Source organism: Ischnura elegans, chromosome 6 (assembly GCF_921293095.1).
Source record: "Ischnura elegans chromosome 6, ioIscEleg1.1, whole genome shotgun sequence".
In the NCBI taxonomy this organism is placed as follows: domain Eukaryota; kingdom Metazoa; phylum Arthropoda; class Insecta; order Odonata; family Coenagrionidae; genus Ischnura; species Ischnura elegans.
In genome coordinates, this window is record NC_060251.1 from 30,978,977 (window position 1) to 31,001,172 (window position 22,196).

At 38.4% G+C, this 22,196-nt stretch overlaps 1 protein-coding gene and 1 long non-coding RNA gene across 2 annotated transcripts in view; one reads left to right on the forward strand and one right to left on the reverse strand.

The window, feature by feature from the left end:
* Window positions 1–22,196, forward strand: part of LOC124160270 — a 127,327-nt gene that overhangs the window by 89,369 nt on the left and 15,762 nt on the right. Inside the window, exons 4-8 of the mRNA XM_046536093.1 lie at window positions 7,119–7,309; window positions 10,991–11,280; window positions 13,536–13,669; window positions 14,471–14,700; window positions 16,599–16,733. Coding sequence (XP_046392049.1) covers window positions 7,119–7,309; window positions 10,991–11,280; window positions 13,536–13,669; window positions 14,471–14,700; window positions 16,599–16,733 — 980 coding nt within the window. The remainder of the gene's footprint in view (window positions 1–7,118; window positions 7,310–10,990; window positions 11,281–13,535; window positions 13,670–14,470; window positions 14,701–16,598; window positions 16,734–22,196) is intronic.
* On the reverse strand, window positions 20,486–21,515 carry LOC124160271. Its single transcript, XR_006865132.1, has 2 exons — window positions 21,162–21,515; window positions 20,486–21,048 (listed from the first exon to the last, which is right to left on the reverse strand). It is a non-coding gene; the product is annotated as an uncharacterized LOC124160271 (long non-coding RNA).

Genomic DNA, 22,196 nt, shown 5'->3' on the forward strand with positions numbered 1-22,196 from the left:
TCAATTTTTTTGTTCTACCTATGAGTGAGAGAAAGTAGTATGTGGCATTCTTGACATACGAAAAATATAGCGAGTTTGCTACGATACATGCAACTGAAATCAAGGCGATTTTATTAGCGCCTTATCGGTTTTTTTATACCACCTTTAAGTGAAACGCTTCTGAATTATTTTAATAGCTAAATTTCAGTTTATAAGAAAAATTTCTTGCGCAACCGTTTGAATATTTTTTCGATATTACAATTTAATAAAGAAAAAATGAGATTTTTCTAGCCTTTTTGTTCCGTCATCAATCCTATAAAACCTTGTCATTCGATATCCCTACTGCCTTCGGAAATCTGTCACGAGCTATCCGGGACGTCCCGGTGTCACCTAGACTCGTGGTCAATCAGCGGTTGTAAATGACCATTGATTCATGCCACAAATGCGTCAATATATGTACGAGTGTAAACAAAATGAGAAACATGGGTTTGTAGTTGACATATGCCACTCATTTGTGCGGTGAATAGTGTACTTTAATTTTTCATTTTCAATTTTTTGTTCTAAAAATAGATTTGCGAAGCTAACATAGTTTACTTACCTGGATTAACACTTCCAAAAATAGGTTTATAAAACAAAAACAATGGAGTTCGCTTCTAAACAATAAATTCATATCAGGGTGAATTATTGCGGAGTTTTTTTTTCTGTTTCTGCCCAAGTGAAATTCTTCTGAATTAATTTCGTAACTCAATACCTGTTTTCTTATAGCACTCTGTACAGATACTTGAATGCTTTTTTCCTCAACGTGTCTATCCTCTAACTCTGTGCGATGTAATATTTCAGTACCACGACCGATCTGTGAAGTCTCAGGGTGGTTTCATAGCTCGGCGTTGCGTCCACGCCCGGGAGCATGCCATCTTATCATTTCAAGCGAATCACTCATAACATTTTTTTGTTTTGTGTATTTTCACGCAGATTTTATTAATTAAATTATCCTCCTAAACTATTAATTTAGTGGAAGTAAAAATAGCGATAATATATTCGTTGATCATGTATTTAGTGATGGCAGTTATGTATGCATCATTTTGGACTTTCCATTTTCTTTTTTCTGCCGGAATATACGAAAAATAACACATTATACGCAAATAACACATCATTAGGAACATCTGTTTGTGATCATTGATGTTCCAACGGCCTGGGATAGTCATGTTCTTCCTTTAAAAAATATTTTAGTAATCATACCAAAATATTTATGTGTGGAAATCATGTAGAGTCACCTCCTGATTTCACCACTATCAACTAAATAAGAACAGATCTTCGATGCAAATGCACCAGATGATGGAGTGCCACGTTGAAATCTAGGCCGTAGAATACTAATTTATGTGGAATAACAGTTTTTTACATTTCATTATGCTAAGTTGATTCCTTGAAGTCACGCCCGAGACAGCGAATGGTCTTACACTAATATTTTACTACTTACTCGTACAGCATTCAATATTTGGTATCACGGGAATCATTAAAATTAGATAACCAAAACTTTGCATGTAACCTATACCAAGTGTGTTCCAAATTTTGATCCTTTTTTTCATCCCTCATCCATCGTGCACCATCACTACCGTAATTTTCCCACCCGATGAAATTTACTATTCTTTGTTATTTACTTGTTTATGCTGTTAAATATTTTTTTCATTATTGGTTACGTTGCTTAATATTATTAAATTGTTTCTCTTGTTATTGTGAGTCCTCTGTGATTGGCCTCGTGTTTTCTTTGGACTGGATTAAATAAATAAATGAAATACGTAATTCCCGCTACTAATGTTGATCCATCATCTTGAATTATTACGGAACAGCGTAAGCGCGCCAGATTGAGAGAGACAAACCCGAAGAACCGAAAATGCCTAACTTAATTGGGTGTCGTAAAAATTTTCGGACTACGTACGCGTATGTCGCAGTGTTGCCATGGTGCCGGAACGCGCCGGAAAGCCGTTCCGGTACTGGTTAACAAAAGCCATAATAGTCAAATAGCACTTTATCAATTTTTTTGCCACAAAATTTCTAATACGTAAATTCGTAACCAAAACATAAAAATTGTAATAAAATATAAATAATAACTAGTAATAAATAACGTATTAATATTTCACTTCTAAAATAGAATTGTACGATCATTTTCTTTCGTCGCGAAAAGCGATCGCTCTAGTGATAATTTTTCTGGATCACACGGTCCCTCCCGCCGTCGCCTTTCGCATTACTTTCGATATCACGGCTCGTTGTCATAGGACCCGCATAACGAAAATGTATAGTGTGTTTTTATTATCTAAGTCGTTCCCACGATTGTCAAACGTTGTGCTTCAAGCGCTCCATACGGAAATGCGTTCTGATTGGCTGATATGGGGTTTTAGTGACGGTTTCAGCGACAGAAAAAGCGATCGGACGAGTGATAAAAAATAGCGATGGGAATCCTCATCGCGATCGCGAAAAACAATTGCCGGCGACGATCATTTTGCGAGTGATCGCGATAGTGATACAGTTCCTGACTCGATGGCGTTCCCGAGAACTCTTCACGCTGTCTATTCGCCAGGAAAGCTCTAAATCTTTCTTAACATTATATTCTGACCTCCTTACCACCCGGTATATAGACACATAAATCTTCTGTATTGCTAGGGGTTATTCTGAAAAAAAAAACAAGTTGGTGTTTCACTGGATAACCAAAGACGACCATTGGACCAACGTTCCTAAGTATCTTCACAATCGCGAGCAAATTTTTTTTTTCTGGGCGGAAACGGTTTAAGTGAACGAGTCAATGGGGAATTCCACTGAAAATGGATGATTATGTGATAATAAAATATTCTTCATGCTGAAAATTAGAGTGAAAGTAGTTCTTCTTTAACCTGCGTATTATTCGTAAAATTCCAATTTGAAAATTATCTTTGAATCTTGCGCTCCAAACGACCCATCGCCATGTTCGGTGATCGTGACGTCAGAGTCCAGTAAACAATACGTTTACGTGGTGCTAGTAGAGAGTAGACTATTTGTCCCATTTTTAGAAAAACCTATGTATCTCTCTGTACAATTTATTTTTTTATATATTAAAATCATCATCAGTCATGTGAAATATTTATCCTGAATAATTGACAGGTTTAAAGAACGTATGCATGCTGGAAGATGCAGCACAGTCTTGACAAATAGCGCTTATAACTTTTTCATCATCCTTATCTAAGGCGATTTCCACAGTATTAGAAAATTACTAAATTAATCTACCTTCAGAATGTTCCTAGAATGCGTCTTTTCGAAGTCGGAGTCAACCATTGCGCAATACACGCACCGTAAAACTATTGCACTATTCACAACTATTTTCACACACCCTTCAAGTTATGAATCAGTATCATCGCAGATGTTTGTTATCGTCGCTACTGTTTTGTTATTACCATGGAGCGAGTCTCCTTACCCGCATTCTGACGTCATATGGCGGAATTCTTGTAGCGGAATTGAATTTAGTAATTTTTGCGAACTTTGAAGCTCTCTAGCAACAATAATATTGAGAATTATGAAGTCATATTTCGCATACGTTAATAAATTTAACTTAGTTATGTGGACATGTAAAAATATTACCTATTTAATTTTCTGAGAGCACCCCATTGTGGAAACGTTGTTGTGCAGAACGCATATTGGGCGCAATAAACCCCGGACACGATACGGTTCGCGCATGCGTCGTCGTGAATCAGAAATGGGCTCCTCGTCAACCGGCTGAGCGAATGCATGATATTCGTATATTATTCGTGGGGAGGGTCGCTTGGTAGTGTCGTCGGAGGTATCACGCTCACTCTGGGTCGGGACCGGATGAACAATGGACCGTGCTCTCCCTGCGGGTCGCCATTGTTGGGGGTAATTCAATATTTCGGCCCCCTCCTCCCTACTCACAGCTCCTTCCGCAGACGACGACTCTGGATCACCCCGCCTGCGAAGAGAGGGAGTGTATTTGAATGCAGGTTGCAAAGTGGACTGCGAGGATTGTAAGTAAAATAAGGTTCGCAATGTTTTTTTTACATGGTGAAAATCAAGTTTATTGGCTTTGAATACATTAGGTATTTTTGGAAAGCTTGGAATTTTCACTCTTTTCCACATAATCGCCGTTGAAATCCTTGGGTAGGCTTTCGCGGTGTGGTGAAGATTCAGCAGAGTATAGGGCCTCAACGCTTTCGGACTGCGTCTGCGTATGTTGTTGGATAATCCCAGGATAGGAACTAAACGAAAGTCAAAATCAATAAAATTTCAATAGTTTCGTTCCAGGGAGCGAAATGTTGAAAAGAAATTAAATTGATATAAATCCGGGGAGCTAAACTCAGGGTCGAAACGAAATCGGAGTCAAAACTACTTCGGGTCGAAACTAAACTAAAACTCTGAGACGAAACCAAACGCAGATAATGTTTCGCATCGGAGGGACCACGTGTTTCACATTCGAACAGTTTAGTTTCGACCCACACAACGAGTACAAAGCATGGCTGAATGAAGTAGATGGTCGCCGACCATCTAACGGCGGTAGGCCGACCATTGGTCGGCCTACCGCCGTCAGATGCATGGGATACTCATATTTTTCTCACTAACAGGAGAACGGTGAACACGAACTGGCCATTCGATTTTTAAGCTCAATGTTTTAACCTCTCCACACTTGTGTCAATCGTAATGGGTCGAAACTATCTCTCTTATCCCCCTCCACTCAACTTCTGGGATCGAAACTATCTCTCTTATCCCCCTCCACTCAACTTCTGGGATCGAAACTTAACTATGAGTAGCGGAGCTTTGATTAATTTAGTTACCTTCCCGGAAGTTAAGTTTCGCCCCGGGTCGAAACTTAACTCCTTGGTGATTTTAATTTCGTGCAGGAACGCAAATAAATCCAGGCCTCGTATTTTCGTTTCCCTCCGGGTCGAAACGAAACATTTTCGTTTTATTTCACTTGCCATCTCTGGATAATCCACAACAGTTTCGCCAGCTATCCTGCTGGCAGACTCAGCTAAAGAATAGCAAGAAGCTCGTATATCCCACGTAACTGCTGTTTCTCATTACGTGACCAATCCAACGTGTTATTCTTTAAGTGATTGAACGATCTACGGCCGTTGAAAAGTTGAAAGAAAATAAATTCCCCAAGGACGTACTCTTTGGTGGGCAAAGTGGGGGATGGGAAGTTACAAGGCTGACAGGGGGGTAATACACGGAAAACAAGCTAAAACACTACGAAACAAAGCAATCGCGCAGCTCACTCACTCACCTTGCAGATTTGCTCTTAGGAACAAATATTCGCGAGGGTCTCAATCGCACACACATTCAGATTTGCGAAGCTTCCGCTTACGACAGTGACCCACTCATACACAAGAAAAAGACAAAATTATATAATTAAGAAAACACGCTCAGTTTTTTTATTTTGTTTATTTCCTGTGTGTGAGTGGGTCACTGTCTTAAGCGGAAGCTTCGCAAATCTGAATGTGTGTGTGATTGAGACCCTCGCGGAATTTTGTTCCTCAGAGCAAATCTGCGAGGTGAGTGAGTCAGCTGCGCGATTGTATTGTTTCGTAGTGTTTTAGCTTGTTTTCCGTGTATCACTACCCCTGTAAGCCTTGTAACTTCCCACCCCCCCCCCCCTTTGCCCAGCAAAGAGTAGGGCATTGGGGATTTTTTTTAATTTCAAGTGTTATTCTTTGACTTAGAGTCATCCATTGTGTATTTTATTCTCCTATTTCTTTTAGATTCCTCTGCACATCTTAACCTACTCGTCAATTTTAACTTCGGCATCCTTTATTCTATATTTTCTGTATTTTTATTAAGGTATTATTAAAGTCGGTTTTCTTGAAGTTAATACGAATTTTAGTGGCCATTCTTTTATGTGCTTCCCTCTTCAACTCAAAGTAAGTTCTACACCCTTTAATTATGCCTTAAAAAATCCTAATCTCTTCCTTCCTCTTCCTCGTTGACCCAATATTTATAACCCCCTAACACTTATATCAACATCCCTTTCCCGCTCAGTACTCGCTCCATCTATACCTTCTGTCTCCTCCGTATCTCATCTAGAAGCTGCCTCTCCTCACCCACCATGTTCAGCACTTCGTCGTTCCTCCTCCTCTCCGTCGACGTCACCTCCATTCTTCTCCAGACAGATATAAATAAAAATGAACCATATTGCCGTGATAGCAAAATACGAGCGATTATAGTGGCATTTTCAAGGAAAATGTTTTATAGATTTTTCAAAACTTATTATTAAAAGTAAAAATGGTCGTAACTTCGGATGTTCTTAAGTCGAACGGTCGTAAGTCCAATGAACTGTGATCCTATGCTTTTCTTCAACAACTTTTATTCTTCTTTAAACTAATTTTTCTTCCTCCTTAGTCCAAATTCAATGTTTTTACTGCTATCTTCCACTGATTCCTAAGTAATTTCTTTTCTCATGTTTTTTTACAGTGCTTCTTGAAATGCTCAATGATGTTGTGACTCTTTTAGTCATTCTCTCCGCCATTTTTTACTCACTGCTTTCTTAAAAATTAGCAGAAATCGATGCTAAGTAATGACGCTCGACGCTCAGCTGCTCATCATTGTTATCTGTGCGTCCACCTTTAAATTTTCTGCACCATCTCCGTACATGTTGCACGCTCACACACTTAAAAACTTGTTAGCTCCTAAGACTGTTAATATATTGCACTGATTTTGCTATTTTTGTAAAAATGAGCACTTTTCTTTCCTAAACTTGCCTTGGTGCTCACATATTTTAGATTTTCTGCGCTGTCATATGTATCGGAGGGAACCCCACCAAAATACTGTTCGTCTGGGCTGCTTACACTGCTCTTAAAATGGTCGTTGGTCTTTTGACTCCTTTATTTATTCAATCTGCCAAATGTTGCTCACTGCTTTCCTAAACTTCACGACTTAAACTGTACTTGCAATGGAGTATTTGAACCACTTAACACCCAACAATCTTGTGCTGTTCGCCATGCATCACACTCGGGAGTTGGTAGTAAGGCACGCTCCCTTTTCCGGTCGAAAATATTTATGGATCACATTTCGCATTCGCCGTGGTCCGTCCCTTTGACAGGGAGCCAGGAAATATCGTCCGTTTGTTCTCTCACGGCGTGGCTGGCTTCTTTTGTTTTTTGCAGGCCCGCCACCCACGGAGGCGGCCTTCTTCGTGGCCAACTTCTCCGTCTCCTCTTCTCTGATGGCCTCGTCTGTCCGGCGTCTCCCAGCGCCCCAGCAGAGCAGGATCGGAACCCGGGGGAGAGTTGCTGGCGTCCGGGGCCAGAAACGGCGGAGGAGGAAAGACATCGTCTGCAGGAAGGCTCACGGATCCGTAAGCACCACTCATACTCAGTTTCCTATTTGACGTACCTCAAGTCCGCCACTACAATAGTTGTTTCTACGCGCACATTAAAATCAGATTTAACAGTCGCCCCCTTCGGTGCTACCAGTCATCTATTTCTTTTCACAAAAAAATACACGGCAGCATTACGTAACCGTGACTATAAATCATATAAACCAAACATTTAACCCACGCAAGACAATTGTCAACTAATAAAGACCATATAAACCACGGTTAATGGTCTAAGTGACACTGAATGAGATACAGCTGCGAAGCGAAGTGGTGCCGCAGAATAAATAGGGCGCGAAACTGCAACAAATATAACGCTTAATTCTATGTTCTTCAACCTTCTTTATTGGAACCCCCTTGTGATGTACTTTGAACATGTACTGGATTTTTTCCAGGTATTTTTTTCTCGCAAAGTTTATTCTCACTGCATTTCTTCTAATAAAAACATATATCAATCAAATGTATTAGCAAGTACAGCCACGCCTTCGCCCAAAAATTTTGAAAATTAAAAAAAAAGTGCCCAATTAACCTCGAGTATATTCTTTGACATCATTTTGACAAAACAAATTGTCTCATTTCTTGGAAAAACATGCTACCTATTTATATATCAGACATATGGAATAAGGATATGTTGATATCCAGGAACATCAAGATGGATAGCAGAAAAAGATTTGCAAAATACTTTATATGGACCATCGTAGTGTATGGATGCGAAACGTGAACGTTGAAGAATGGAGATGGAAAGTGCTCGGAAAGTGTCGAAGTGTGACTTCGACGAAGAATGGAGAAGATGGGATGGAGAGATAGAATTACGAATGAAGAAGTACTAATTCGAATAGGAGGAGAAATAAGTAAACTGAGAGAAATTATAAAGAGCAAGGAAAAATGGATAGGGCATATGTTAAGGAGTAAATGCGTATAGAAATTAATGATAGAAGGGAAAATAGAAGGGAAGAGGAGGTAAAGGGAGGAGGAGGCATGGAATGTCGATGGACATCGAAGAAGGAAGGAATTACACCGAGATGAAGAAAGAGACCAAGGCCAGAGTGCTGTGGAGACGGCACTTCCGTTGGAACCTGTCTGCGGACAGAATAACCAATGATTATGGTGATGAAATTCTTATTTATTGCAAACGATGAATTTTTACTTTCTGTATTAGACAAACGAAACATGTGAATGGTTCGGTGAAATTTATGATTTTCCGATGTGTTCGATTACGGTAGTTTTCTTCATAATAAAAACGAAAGGCATTGATTGCGATTCGTTACCCAACATTATTGTATTCATAATATACAAATTATTTGGTTTTAGGAATACCGGTTTAGACGAATGGCCATGGTCAATTTTAACCTCATTCGAAAAAGGCCAGATTGGCGCCCATGCGATGCCACCCCACGTGACGTCACAGGGACCTAGTTTCTATACGAGTAGATAGGAGTTTTACATTGCATGAGATTACTAATGCATGCATGTGGTACAGAGATCAGGGAAACGTTTATTAATAATCGCACATTAAAATTACCTAAGTTCGGAAAGTTTCCTTCGTTTGATAGGGTATTAATAATCCTTATTTAAGCCAAGCGCTACCTGTCAGCAGGGTACTCTGCTACCTGCTAGCAACCTGCATCGTATCAGCGCTCAAAGCCTCGCCCCAAGGTCACCTCACACGCCGACAGCGGGAACCAGACTGACATCACACGGCGTTTTCCCAGCATTCATACTTAGCCGTCGAGTTTTCGCGCGCTTGAAAATTTTCACTTTCCATTTAATCGCGAAAAACAGATATCGTCATTTAAAAATCTAAAAGCGTGCAACACGCTCTCCAGGAGTAATAATCTTTCTATTAAGGCAATTAAAAAAATAGGAAACCACCCTATTGCCAAAACATATGAGTAGATGCCAACCGCATACCACCTAAGTTACCCCCGAAGCAAATTTCTGGCAACGTTCTTGCTCCATCCAAATATCCAAGATCTCTCCACATAGGTAGGTAACCAATGCCATTGGAACCTTCTGACATGATACAGCTAATTAATAGCCATCCTAGATTCTAACGCATTATTTTTTTTTTAATTTCATAAATATTTCCTCTGTCTTTTATTATTAGGCTGGCATATGTAGGCTGGCATATGTAGGCTTTTATTATTAGGCTGGCATACCTAATATTCTTAATACTTTCCTTTTAGTTTTTTTTTTAAACAGAACTTAATCGTCGTCCATTCGGTGAGTTGTAATTATTGATTTTCACCGAGTACCTTAAAGCGCTGATTTACGTCAATAAACATGAATCAATTCAGCGAAGTCTGGCTTATAGTTTGGGGGTGCATTAGGTTGGGGGACACATTATTAAATTTATAGGACTTTTTTTACTCTCTAAACAAGCGTTAGGGGTTCAGATTTAAACCTCTTATTTGTACCTCTTAATACTCTTAGTTGTACTTTTAAGATAGAAAATAGCAGTAACATCTGATGCATTAAAATATGTAATAACGGATCAGATGAATATATTTTAACGAATTGGTCATTTTTGGCATATGTAACATAATGACCGAAAATCGTTAGTATGGTCTACAGAATCTGTTCGAGCAACCTAAGTTGGTTAAAAATACATTCTTTAGAACATTAAAAACGGTTTTAATTCATTAAATTATCTGTTTCATGGTTCCATAAAGTATCGTCATCTGCTCTTTGGTTCAATTTTTATCTTTTTAGAGAAATATTTCCCTTAACTTCTTTTCCTTCAGTGGAAAATAACTTTAGTTCATTTTTGCAAGATTTTTACAAGTGATAATGCTTAATTATTCGCCAGTTAATTCATTCCATGTAGTTTTAAGTGTACCGGGACTAGCGACGGTGATAACTTTTACGGTAGTCACCCTCAATCCACAAATTGTGCGAATAATCCACAGAGAGAAAAATCATTCGCCTTGGGGAAACTCGACCGGAAATCGCGGGATCCTGGTTCGTATCCCGGCCAAGTTGAATGATTTTTTCGATGTGTATATTTCGCACAATTATTGCATGTAACTCTGCGTTATAACTTGTATATATCAATGCTCACTTTTCTCGTCTTTTACGGTCTCGAGGCACTTGCGATACTTATTCGTTTACATTGTTGCCATACTATCCTTCCGTTATTACGTGTTAGTGGATTTTGGTTCATTGGCGAACTTACGGCATTTCTATACTCTCACTCTTTCACGTAGTGATACAATATGAAGGCTGATTTTGTATAGGTGATGGTAGAGCTTACTCGAACTAATTCCCACTGGAAGATGTGGCTAGGAGGGATGCGTTTTCAAGCGGGCGATGAGCTTCAAGACAAGGGCAAAATTCATTGGAAGTTATTGGTGGCAACATTCTGTAAAGAAGGTATAGTAAAGCTTTTCCACAGGCACGACCAATCCGTCAATCGCTGAGGCCATTATGTCGAAAGGGCACCTAAAGTGTGCTCAATATTTAGCGATGAAATAATTTGATTCATAATGACTAGCACCCTCGAAAGTTTTAACGAAGAAATAATTTTTATCAATCATTTCGTCTTCTGTACATGACCGATCGGAGGTTGAAAAAACACAGTCCTCGTATTATCGTCAACCATGAACCACGAAAGCCTCAATGAAGAATCGTACATGCATACATATTTAATTGCATTCCTTGCAGGATGTGCATCGGTGCATAGAGAGTGGCCCCAAGCGTAGGAGGGTCCTCAAGGGACCTCGGGACAGGCGTTGGTGGAGGAGGAGGAAAGGGAAACAGAGGAACGGGGAGCGTGATCGGAGCGAGCCTCGCAAAAGGAAGAAGACGAAGAAGAAGCCGTTCCACGTGGCCGAAACGTCGAGGCGCAGGGTGCTGAGTGAGGGTGGCGGCCCAAGGTACAGCAGCGCAAGGCTCTACGGCCGATGGTCGAGGTGGTCGCCCTGCTCCAGGTCATGCACCACGCAGAGGTTCAGGTGGGTCCCAGGTCACAAATCCACTTGGTGGCGTGTTTATTTTATTTTTTATAAATTTCAAATTATTCGAAAACAGCCCACTTGGCCTTTTAAATTGAATCATCATCATTGGTCAATAGTACTAAGATTGATTTGATGCATCTATCAGTTCTTTTGTCCTATCCGCTAACCTTTTAATAACCTTCTCTTTTACATTCTTAATAAAACGTCCGTTGTAACTCATTCGGGGCCGTCCCTTGCCCTTCTTCCATTCCACTTGTCTTTCTACGATTGCTTTCATCATGCCATCATACAACATAATGTGCCCTACTAAAAGGTCCCATCTTCTCTTCAAGATTTTTAACCTGTCAACGTCCTAGCCTCGCTTCCATCGAGAAACATGCATGAAGCACATCCCATCGGCCACACGTGGGAAATATCCACTAAACAGCGCATTGAATACTTGGAGGAAATGAGTTATGTCGCTCGGTTTGCATACCCATAGGAACATGTGGGTCGCCAGTTGAAGTATCCGGCTAACTTTTTAGTTGAAATTTATTTCTCTCGTTATTTTCGATTTTTTTTCAGGGTTAAGTATTTCAACATTAACTTCAGTTCTGTCACTAACCGAAGAATCAATAACCATCCAGATCTTCTGCGTACTTAGCGCGTTAGATGGCATTGACTTGAGCATGCACGGATAAACCAGAATGAACGCATTTTAATTTTTTCCGAGAGGAAGGAGGGTTAATGTCGGGGTATTCGATATTTTTCATTGCAATCACATCAAGTGGGCATTATATAAGTGAAATTCTGTATCGGTGGCGGAATCGGAAGTCTTCAGGAAATATATTCCTTAATATTGTAACTTGGGTTGCATACATCGTAGGATGTTTGCGTTGAACTTCGGAGTTAAGTTTCGAAGACTTGTTTCTCAGTAATTCAGAGGTATAGGTAAGTAAGAAGCACACTAAAGGAAAAATCCTTCCCCTAATAAAATTATTAATGAAAGTTATGTTCCGTTGGTCCGTCGACAAGAGGCGTGCATGGAACTATAGAAAATTCCACCATTTTGATTTCTTTTTCATGGGCAAGGAAACGAAAAGTAGGGGTCTTTGGTACTCCTGTGCGAATCATTTTCGGACCCCCACCTCAGTGAAAATTTTCAGCTCTCATACAGGCATAGGCAGATTTAGGGGGGGGGGTGCACGGTTGCACGTGCCCCCCCCCCCCAACTGACGCTTGAAACATAGACAAGATTTTTAATGTGGTTATCATTACGTTCGTTTTGTTTTGTGTACTATGGAGCCTCATTCATTTAAGCCTTGAGCCTAAGTCAAGAAGACCGATTTTCCGTTCATTGGTCATTAGCTAATAATCGCTCAAAAAAAAAGCATTACCCAAGTGGGAAAGGGGCCGAAAACTGTTGTTGTTATGCATGTAACTTATTATCTTTTTTTATTTATAACTCTCACATTAAAATAAAGAAAATATTTTGTACAGTAATTGCTTTATGTTGTTTTTAATCTCAAATATGAGAATGCTGTTTGCCTGTCAGTCCCTTGTGTCCCCCCCCCCCCCCCCCCCCCCCCGAGAAAAAAATCTTGGAATCGCCCTTGGTCAGAAATTTGTATCCATCATTCAGTTAGTCACACAAGGGGCTTTGTATATCATAGATCACATGGATCCTATACCTAGCGATAGGCCTTAATGAATCAGATAATATCAGTGAAGGTAACCTACCAGTTGAGGTATATTTGTTTGACAATTTTCAAACACTCCTTGGGTCTGATGCAGTCTGCCTTTTCATCATAATCAATTGTACTCAGAAGCATGAAAAAGAGAATGGAATTTCAAAATGTGTAAAGGGACCAGTATGACCTTTCTGGTGTGAAGGAAGGAGATGTTGAAACATAGGCTGCAAGTGATTGTGTGCAATGCAAACTAATTTATAAAAAAATCCTAACCACATTTTTAAAAACCTTGGAGACATAAAAAATATGCTAAAATAAAAAAATACCATTTGTATTCCGCTAAAATGTCACTGATATGTGGCCAAAATAACAGACCACTGAATAACTTCAATTTTAATTATAAATAAATTTAGTAAAACATTTTTGCATTATAAAATGATAATGAACTTCTGTTTTCATTTTTTTGTAAATATGTCATTTTTCTCTTGTTTATATTTTTAAGGTAATTATCTGATATAGGTTTCTTTTTATTTTTTTAACATCACATATATTTCTTCGCACTTTTTCTCTCCCGCAACATAGATGGTGCAAGAGGCCTTTACACTGTGGTGCTGACGTAATACGTGAAGAGGCCTACTGCTATGTGGAAGGGAGTTTCTGCCACAGGTGGATACATCGCCAGATTCAGCAGCAACCAGATACTGAAGACAATGAAGGTGAGTGATGAGGGTAATGCTGGCATTTAAGTATGAAAACATTGGATTTAAATGGGTGCTGCAATTCTTCATTTTGGTTTATGTATCTGTTCCCCTGATTCTTGAGATTGGAGCCAGAATCACAAATGATGACATAGTAAAAATAATTGATGGGAACCTTGTTAACATGTTAGAATTAAAGGTTGTGCAATTATATCTTACATTGATATCCTTCAAGTTTTATCTAATGAATAATAATCAACAAAACTGAGACCTTATGAACAGCATATAGTTTTCAGTTGAATTATATTATTTTACTTTTCGTTAACAAGCAATCTATTAATGTTTTTAGTTTTCTCAAAGAAATTAAAAACATGCATGCAGCCTAATGCTTCATAATGTTGTTAATTTGATGTTCTTTTGGAGGCAATTCATATTATCATAGAGTAAGTATACTTACTCTATGATATTATCTGCGATAAGCATAATCAGCGTTTGCTATTATTATGTGAAGCCATCAGGAAAGCACTAAGGAATCTGAGATAAGCATACTAATTGGATAAAAAACTTCTTTTATCATTAATTATTGATCTAAGTGAGTTCTATAACAAGAACCAGAACTGAGAACTGGAATAAATATAGGATGCCAATAGTAGAACCAAAAATACAAAATGGTCAAAATGAAGGTTCAGTCATTACAACCATTGAATGTTTTCTTAATCATCATATTGCCGCTTCTTTTTTTCAGCAGAATGAGGATGTAAACAAGGAAATGTTTCTACATGTATGATAACATTTTTTTTTTCTTACCCCTTCCATTAGCTGGCATTGATCCATCATCTGATGAACTGGAATTTAAACCGGTGTATAATGGAACACCAATGGCTTCCAGTGATATCTGGTCTCAGAAGGGCTGTGGAATCTCTCCCAGCAGCAATCGGACATCTGTTGTGGCTGTCAGGCGTCATCAGCAAGCGCTGAGAATAATCGGAGGCAGAGAGAGCATACCTGGGCGGTGGCCATGGCAGGTGGCAGTACTTAACAGATTCAAGGTAAGATCTGGCCCTATCCTGTTGCACAAATGGATGATAATTTCAAAACTGATATCAACCCCACTTTCATGTACAAAAGTCCTCTTGGGGACCAACAAAAATATCAATAGAGTTATAGGGTAATTAGCATTTAGAGAATAGTATATTATTTACATGTAATGACAAAATCTCATGGTCTTTAGCCATGCACAGATCCAAATAAGCTAGAGAACACACTAGAAAGTAAGTTTTCATTATCCATGGATATAGATAGGCAGGGAATTTGGCTGGGTGGGTGGGGGCTATGACGTCATCCCAGACGATTTTCTGTTTTCTTTGTTCACTAAATTTTTCTCGTTTTTTTGTTGCTTATTTTCCTTAGCTATAATATTTGATGGGTTTAATTCAATATTTTATTTTAATATGTAATAATTGAATGTTTGTTTTTTTTAATACTTTATCAAGAGATTGTTTTAAAAAGGAACAGGGATTGTTGTGAGTGACTCTGGAGAACGCACAGAGGCCTAATAAAAATGTGTCTGAGGAAGGTCTGGGGGGAGCCCCCACATCGAGAGTGGCTTTTTCACCCCCAGGAAAATATTTTACTTACTTTAACACTTTGCGTGCCATGGACGTAATATTACGTCCTGCTAATCTTTCTGAGGATTGCCATGGACGTAATATTACGTCTTTCCATTTAATCGGCTTTGTATGCGTGAAGCCGTAACATTTCGCCCGTGGTACTTTTCCAGTTTACTGCTTAGTGGTTCTGTTATTTTAAAAATCAACTGCTCGATGGAAAAAGAGTTCACTTTATGTCTTGAGGACGAAAAATCCTCTGTAGCTACCGGCATCCTCATCTTAGGCCACTTAGTGTGAAAATTCTTTGGGCCAATGGACCTTTCGTTGAGGGTGCATTGACCCTTTTTGTCATCCAGGATTTATAATGCTTTGCTTGGAACAATGCTTTTTCATAATTTCCATGCTTTAAATTGTTCAAATTGAGCGTATTAAAAAAATTATTATGCATATTACGGCGGTACAGCATTTGTTGCTACTATTTCATTTTTCAAAAACAGTAGGTTTTCATTGTTAAATTATATATTAAAGAATTAGCAATAAATGTTATTCAACTCATTCATAAAGAAGAGCAAAGTCCATTTTTATTGAAATGCACATCGATATAAATATATTTTTGATGCTAATGTTTTAAAAAATGTACGAATATAGTAAAAATGGCTGGATTTTTCAGTAGGGCTTTAAATTTAGCAGCCGGCACTCAAAGTGTTAATTTAAACTTTGCCTAATTTCTGATGATGTTTTCGTTTTATGCTGGAAGAGTTTGCCAGCACTTTTTGAAGGGCGGCCACCACCATTTTTATTTGTCATATTTTTCTGGGGGGCCATAAGCCTTCAGAGGCTGGGGACCCCTTTAATTGTGTTCATGCCATTATTGTGTGATTCATAGCTAGTATTCCAAATATTCTGCATCATCACCAGCATCACTAGTATGCTTGATTTAATCATTTGTGCCATCCTTGTTTTGATTCAAGCTCCCATTTGGTCCTAGTAAGCGTCCACCAATCAAGTCTGCTTTTGTACTTCTATTTCCAAATTTCTCCTTTCACTTCTACGTAAATATCTGCAGTCAGAAATTCATGCTTGATGCCGTATATTTGCTAAAATTTAACGAGGCAATATGAGATTTCTTCCTGATTTAAATCATATATACCTCTTAGAATTCCAGCTGAGTAGGTATGAAATTTTGTGGCAAAAGTTAAAGAAAATTCACGTATCGTCCTCAGTAGAGTAATAATGCAAAAACAGTGAGGATGACGGAAGAGTTTTCTGTTGAAAAGTCAGCTGCATATTCTTACCCAGCAAGATGATTTCTCATTTTATGTATTTATATGTATCAGGAAGCGTTTTGTGGAGGGACACTGGTGGCTCCCCACTGGATACTGACGGCTGCTCACTGTGTGAGAAAAAGGCTGTACGTTCGCCTGGGAGAGCACGATTTGGTTGAGGAGGATGGCACGGAAGCAGAATTTAGGGTGAGATGGAAATAAGATACCTTAACATGTTGACCACCATCTTATAGGTGGATTCAGGGGGGAACATCCCCCCTCAGATACTTAAAAAATGGAAAAAATTTTTTATACAGCTATCATTACGTTTGTTTGGTGTATTACGGAGTACCAATCATTTAATTTCATATTAATAATTTTCATAAATATATGCATCTATTCAAAAATATATGCATCTAAATAAAATTAAAAAATAAATCCTTTGGAAGGGGTGACTCGTTTTTCAATGTTATTTCTAGTTAAAAGGAGTGATGAATGGTTATCCCATATTATTTTGGCAAAAATTAACCACAATGTGAACTTGATTATGAATTTGATGCAACATCAAATCAAGAATCTTTACCTTGAAGCTCACAACTTTTCATTAAAAATAAAATTGTAGTTAACTTTTTGAATCAGGATGACCACATCATTGCATGACATTTTGATATATGTACAACTTATCATTATATGTAAATAATGCATAAATATTTTCATCCCTTATCAGTGCATAAAAGGCTGTAAGATTTTTCCATTTGTCAGCTATTTAACTCTTATCCACAAAATGCTTGTGCTTTTATTGTAGTTTTACATGCACAAAAGAATGTCCCCTGAGAGCACAAAGTTTGCAGAATACCATATGTAAACCAGATGTAGACGTCTATATGTGGTATACAGCAAACCTAATGGTTTGCCGTATACCAAATGTAGGCGACTACATTTGGTCTACATCAGGTTTACACTCGGTCTACATTAGGTGCAAATGTCTTCCTTTTTTGGTCTACTGGTAACTTATAATGGTATAATTTTGGTCTGCGGTTATACCAAATGTAGACGTCTATATTTGGTCTACATTAGGGGCAAATGTCGCCCATTTATGATAATTTTGTTCTACGGTTATACCAAATGTAGGCGTATTTTTTTTACAAAAACATACATTTTATACTGCTAACCTTGTAGCAATGTGTGATTTTCAACTGAAATGAATTTATGGCAATTTTGCGGAGAAGGTATTCCTATCCCTCCGAAAATGCTAAAAATCCATCACGAATACTTAGGAGAACCTTATCAGGGGGTCTATTCTCTAACTCGAAGCGCGGTAGCTTTCTGGTGGAAAGATGCTTAATTAAGCTACTTGCTCCCACTTGTATTCTCTAACGCTGAAGCTCCGGCGAAGGGAGCTTGCAGAAGCTACCGGTAGCTTATTAGGCTCCAACCCTTATTCTCTATGGGATTTGAAGCTACTTCCGTAGCTTCAAACTAGCTACCACGGTAGCTTCGCGAAGCGCGCCCTCGAACCCCGCGCTTCAGCTAGCTACCATCAAAATACATAGGGAATTCCCATAGGGCCATGGGAATTCCCATAAATACTCTACAAACTCTATGGGAATTCCCGGAATTCCTATGAACCGCCGTGAACCAAGTGGCGCGTGTCGCTAATCTTTTGTTCTATCCCATCAGTCTTTCTTGACACGGCTAGCGATTGAGTGGTAAACAAGAAAAGTGTTGACTATTTTTGTTGTTTTGCGTAATTATTTTCTTTAATGAGGTCGGGAATGCTGCGTAAATTATTTGAAGCCTTCAATTATTGTAATCTTAACAAAGTAGTGGGCATGAGTGACAAATTTCGTGACTAAACATATATGTTTCGGAGTGAACTATCGATCGCGTTAACTAGTTGATTTCATTATTTGGAGAAGAAAAATGTTGCTTTCAATCATTTTATATCACGTGAAATCTTATTTTGCATGAAGTCATTACTAGTGAGAAGAAAAACCCCGAAAACAGTGATTATTATTGATGTTGCGAGAGACTGTTGTAGTGACGGTACAAATTGATGCGTTGAAATCATTACCAATGCCAATGTATCCACTGCACAGAGATGGATGTCTTATTTTTGCAAGTGTTTATACATTTATGATTAACTTTACCGTGCATTATTAGCAACGATCTTTGTTGTGAAGTGATTGTGTGAAGAGAGTTTAGTGTTACATAGATGCAGACCGTAGAGAGGTGGATATATTATTGTGTTATAATGCAATGTAAGGTGTTTCATGATAGTTATTAATAACTTTTTTGCTCTTCCAATGAATAAATGTGTTCATGATATCATTCTGCTTTCATTTGTGTGTCTTTGGCCGTATATACGCATTTAATTTCAGTGCCGGTAGTTAAGTTGGTGTATTTGTTTTGAATTTTGAGAAAGTGTAGCCATGGATATTCCAGAAGCCCACGGAGGAAGTCATCACAAAAACAATAATATAATATGACTTTAATATTGGGAGAAGGAACTACGTTTAATAGGTTGTTTTTTCATAATGATGGTCAAGTTCTAATGAATCGCCCTCGCTTGCAATAGTGCAAGCTTGGCGGTTGGCATATAATACTTATTCATAAAACCATTTAAATATTAATTTAGCCGTCGTGAGAACGGCACGGCAGTAAAGTTTTGTGTAAATATCGTTTGAAGCATATTGTGAGCCTAAAATGATTGCTTAGGCCAATCTGAGTGAAATGACGTAACTTTCAAACATAATTTTCTCCACCTTCCCATTAACTTTGTTGAAGATATTCCCGAAATAATATACACTTATCGTATGCACATGTTATTGCGATATTCTCTCGTAGTGCAAGAAGGAACAATCTCTGCACAGAAACAGTTGGTCATCAAAATTTTTGCATCAAACAGGCAAAAGCATAAGGAGCGCTGAGTGTAAAGTTCTCGGGAATTAGAACGACAATGTGATAGCATTGGTTTAATGTGTTGGTAGTTTACTAACATTTTGTCTTCATTATATTTACATGGCCTACATGATTATCAATCGTGACATAAAGTGCTGCATCGATCGAAACTATTGAATTGATATAAAAGCCGCTTAGCCAAATATAATTATTTCTACGTATTTCTATTATTATTCGTATTTCTATTATTATGAAAGCTGAAGGCACTCAGCATTTCGTAATTTACAAAGCACATTAATTTCAACTAGAAGAAAAAGTCAGTCGAGAACGACTACATTATGATTTTCCCGCAGGTTACGAAATGAAACGAGCGATTTCATTGGTTCTAAGAGTAAAAACTGAGTTCGCACGAAATATTTCTCATACCCCATATCCGGTCTGAGAAAGCTACCAGAAATTCTCGGTCTGAGAAAGCTACTCCCTGTTAGAGAATAAGGTTGGTAGCCAATTCTGGTAGCTAGTTCGAAGCTACCACGACGGGAGCTTCGAGTTAGAGAATAGACCCCCAGGTTCTCCTAAGCACTAAACCTAATTATAATTACAGCCAAAAACACTGAACTACTATGAAATAACAAATAATCGGTTGCTCTGCATTCTTTTCGTGTATGTAGCGGGGTTTGGAAAGCAATAATGCCAATTCAGGGAGCAAAAGAAAACGCTTGCTAAAATAATGAAAAATAACTTTTAGGCAGTTATCTATGAAAAGCAATAAACAGTTAAAGAAACACAAGACATGTACTAATTGTAGAAAGAAACTTTTATTTCATGATAATGTGACAAAGCTTCACCATTTCCTTGGTTTGACGAATACGAATTCACAGCAAGTGGATGCACACAATTCACATCTGAGATCGCGAATCGGTTCCGCAGCCAACACACACACACACACACAAGCAAAAATGTATTTAAATAATATAGGTAAATCCACAAACGATATAGTAGCACACACCATAAAAACATAGTGGGAAATAGGCAAATATAATCATCAAAAACTGGAAGTCACTACCATACTTATATTAATCACGTACAACTTACAATCACAGAGCTCGTTATGATGAAAAATACTATATATTCACCGATTTGGAGACTTAATTAGCCCATTCAAGTGGCACAGGTGACTTTTCTCACTGCTATTCGTTGATATACTAGAAAAATAAACTTCACACACAGCTTTGATCTTGATAGCTTGATCGTGATATGTCATACCCATGGTGTACAACGGAGGATAACACGCCACTGATATTTACATAACTGTCCATTTATCGATAGCGTAATAGCACTGTTTACAATTCAATCACGATGGAAATCTGAAAATACAACTCTTGGCCGATGTTTTTCAACCTTGTCAAACTTAACTGTCCTAGTGCATTTCAACCACTGGCACTGTGATTGCCAGCAGTAGATTAACGAGAGTTGTCACGATGAAAATAACACTATTTTGGCACAAAAGATGTTTTAGTAAAAATCGAAAATCTCCAAGCATAGCGAACTAAGTTGTATTCTCTGGTGTTCACCTAATAGTACAAGCACAAGCAGTCCTTAACGGCGAATTTTTCAGTACCTACGATGAAATGGATGAAATTATTGACTGTCAAAGCATAGCGGGCATTAAAAAATATCAAAATTGTTCTAATTATATAAATGGATGAGGTGCCATCGATAACATCAACTTACAATTAACGTATCCACCTCCAACGGCCGTGGCTCATTGTCAGACTGCTAAACAACGATGCTACTGACTTTTTGGTTTAACCACTGTTCCAGTTTATATTTTATGCGCTTACTCAGATATTAATATTGTAAATAATACAAAATATGAGGGATTCCGAGCCTCTATATAGTCGGATATTTTGCTTTACATTGGAAATAACCAACACGTATCACAAACGAAGGTCTCACAACTGCTCGCAACTCATAAACAATCAAAACAATACACTAACGTGGTCTGCAGACGACCAACTGTGTTACCATCTCCAGCATACGGCTCGTTAGCTTAGAAGGCATTGGTAGAATACATCGCGTATATTTATGGTCTACAGGTAACTTCCATCATTCAAGTTACCTGCAGACTTGAAATATCCCAATTGCAGTAGTAGTACATGGCGTATATTTTTGGTCTACAGCCTTCCATCGGTTAAGTTACCTGTAGACTAGAAATATCCCAAATGCATACGCCTTCAATTTTTCGTGTATTATTCATCGCGTATATTTATAATTAGCTGTTTCAGGCGTAACTTTATGGAATCTACCTGTCGTGATGAACGTACATGACATGATATTTATGTGAAATAACTAATGTTTTCTTTACTTTTCATCACGCGTATATTTTTGGTCTACAGCCTTACATCGGTTAAGTTACCAGTAGACTTGAAATATCCCAATTGCGGTAGCAGTACATCGCGTATATTTATGGTCTACTGGTAACTTCCATCGGTTAAGTTACCTGTAGACTAGAAATATCCCAAATGTATACGTCTACAATTTTTCGTGTGCTCTCAGGGTCTGCATTAAGGGACTATTAAGATGTTGTGGTGAATTGTGTATTTGTATCCCACCATGTGGACTTGGATTCGATTGCCAGTGGTGGTTGACAGTGGCATAGCCAAGGGGGGAGGGGGCTTTTCTGGGTTACAACCCTCCCTTGAGCCTTTAAAAGAGGTGCCAGAAATGAAATTGGCCTCAATAAATAATTTTTAATAAACACTTGCA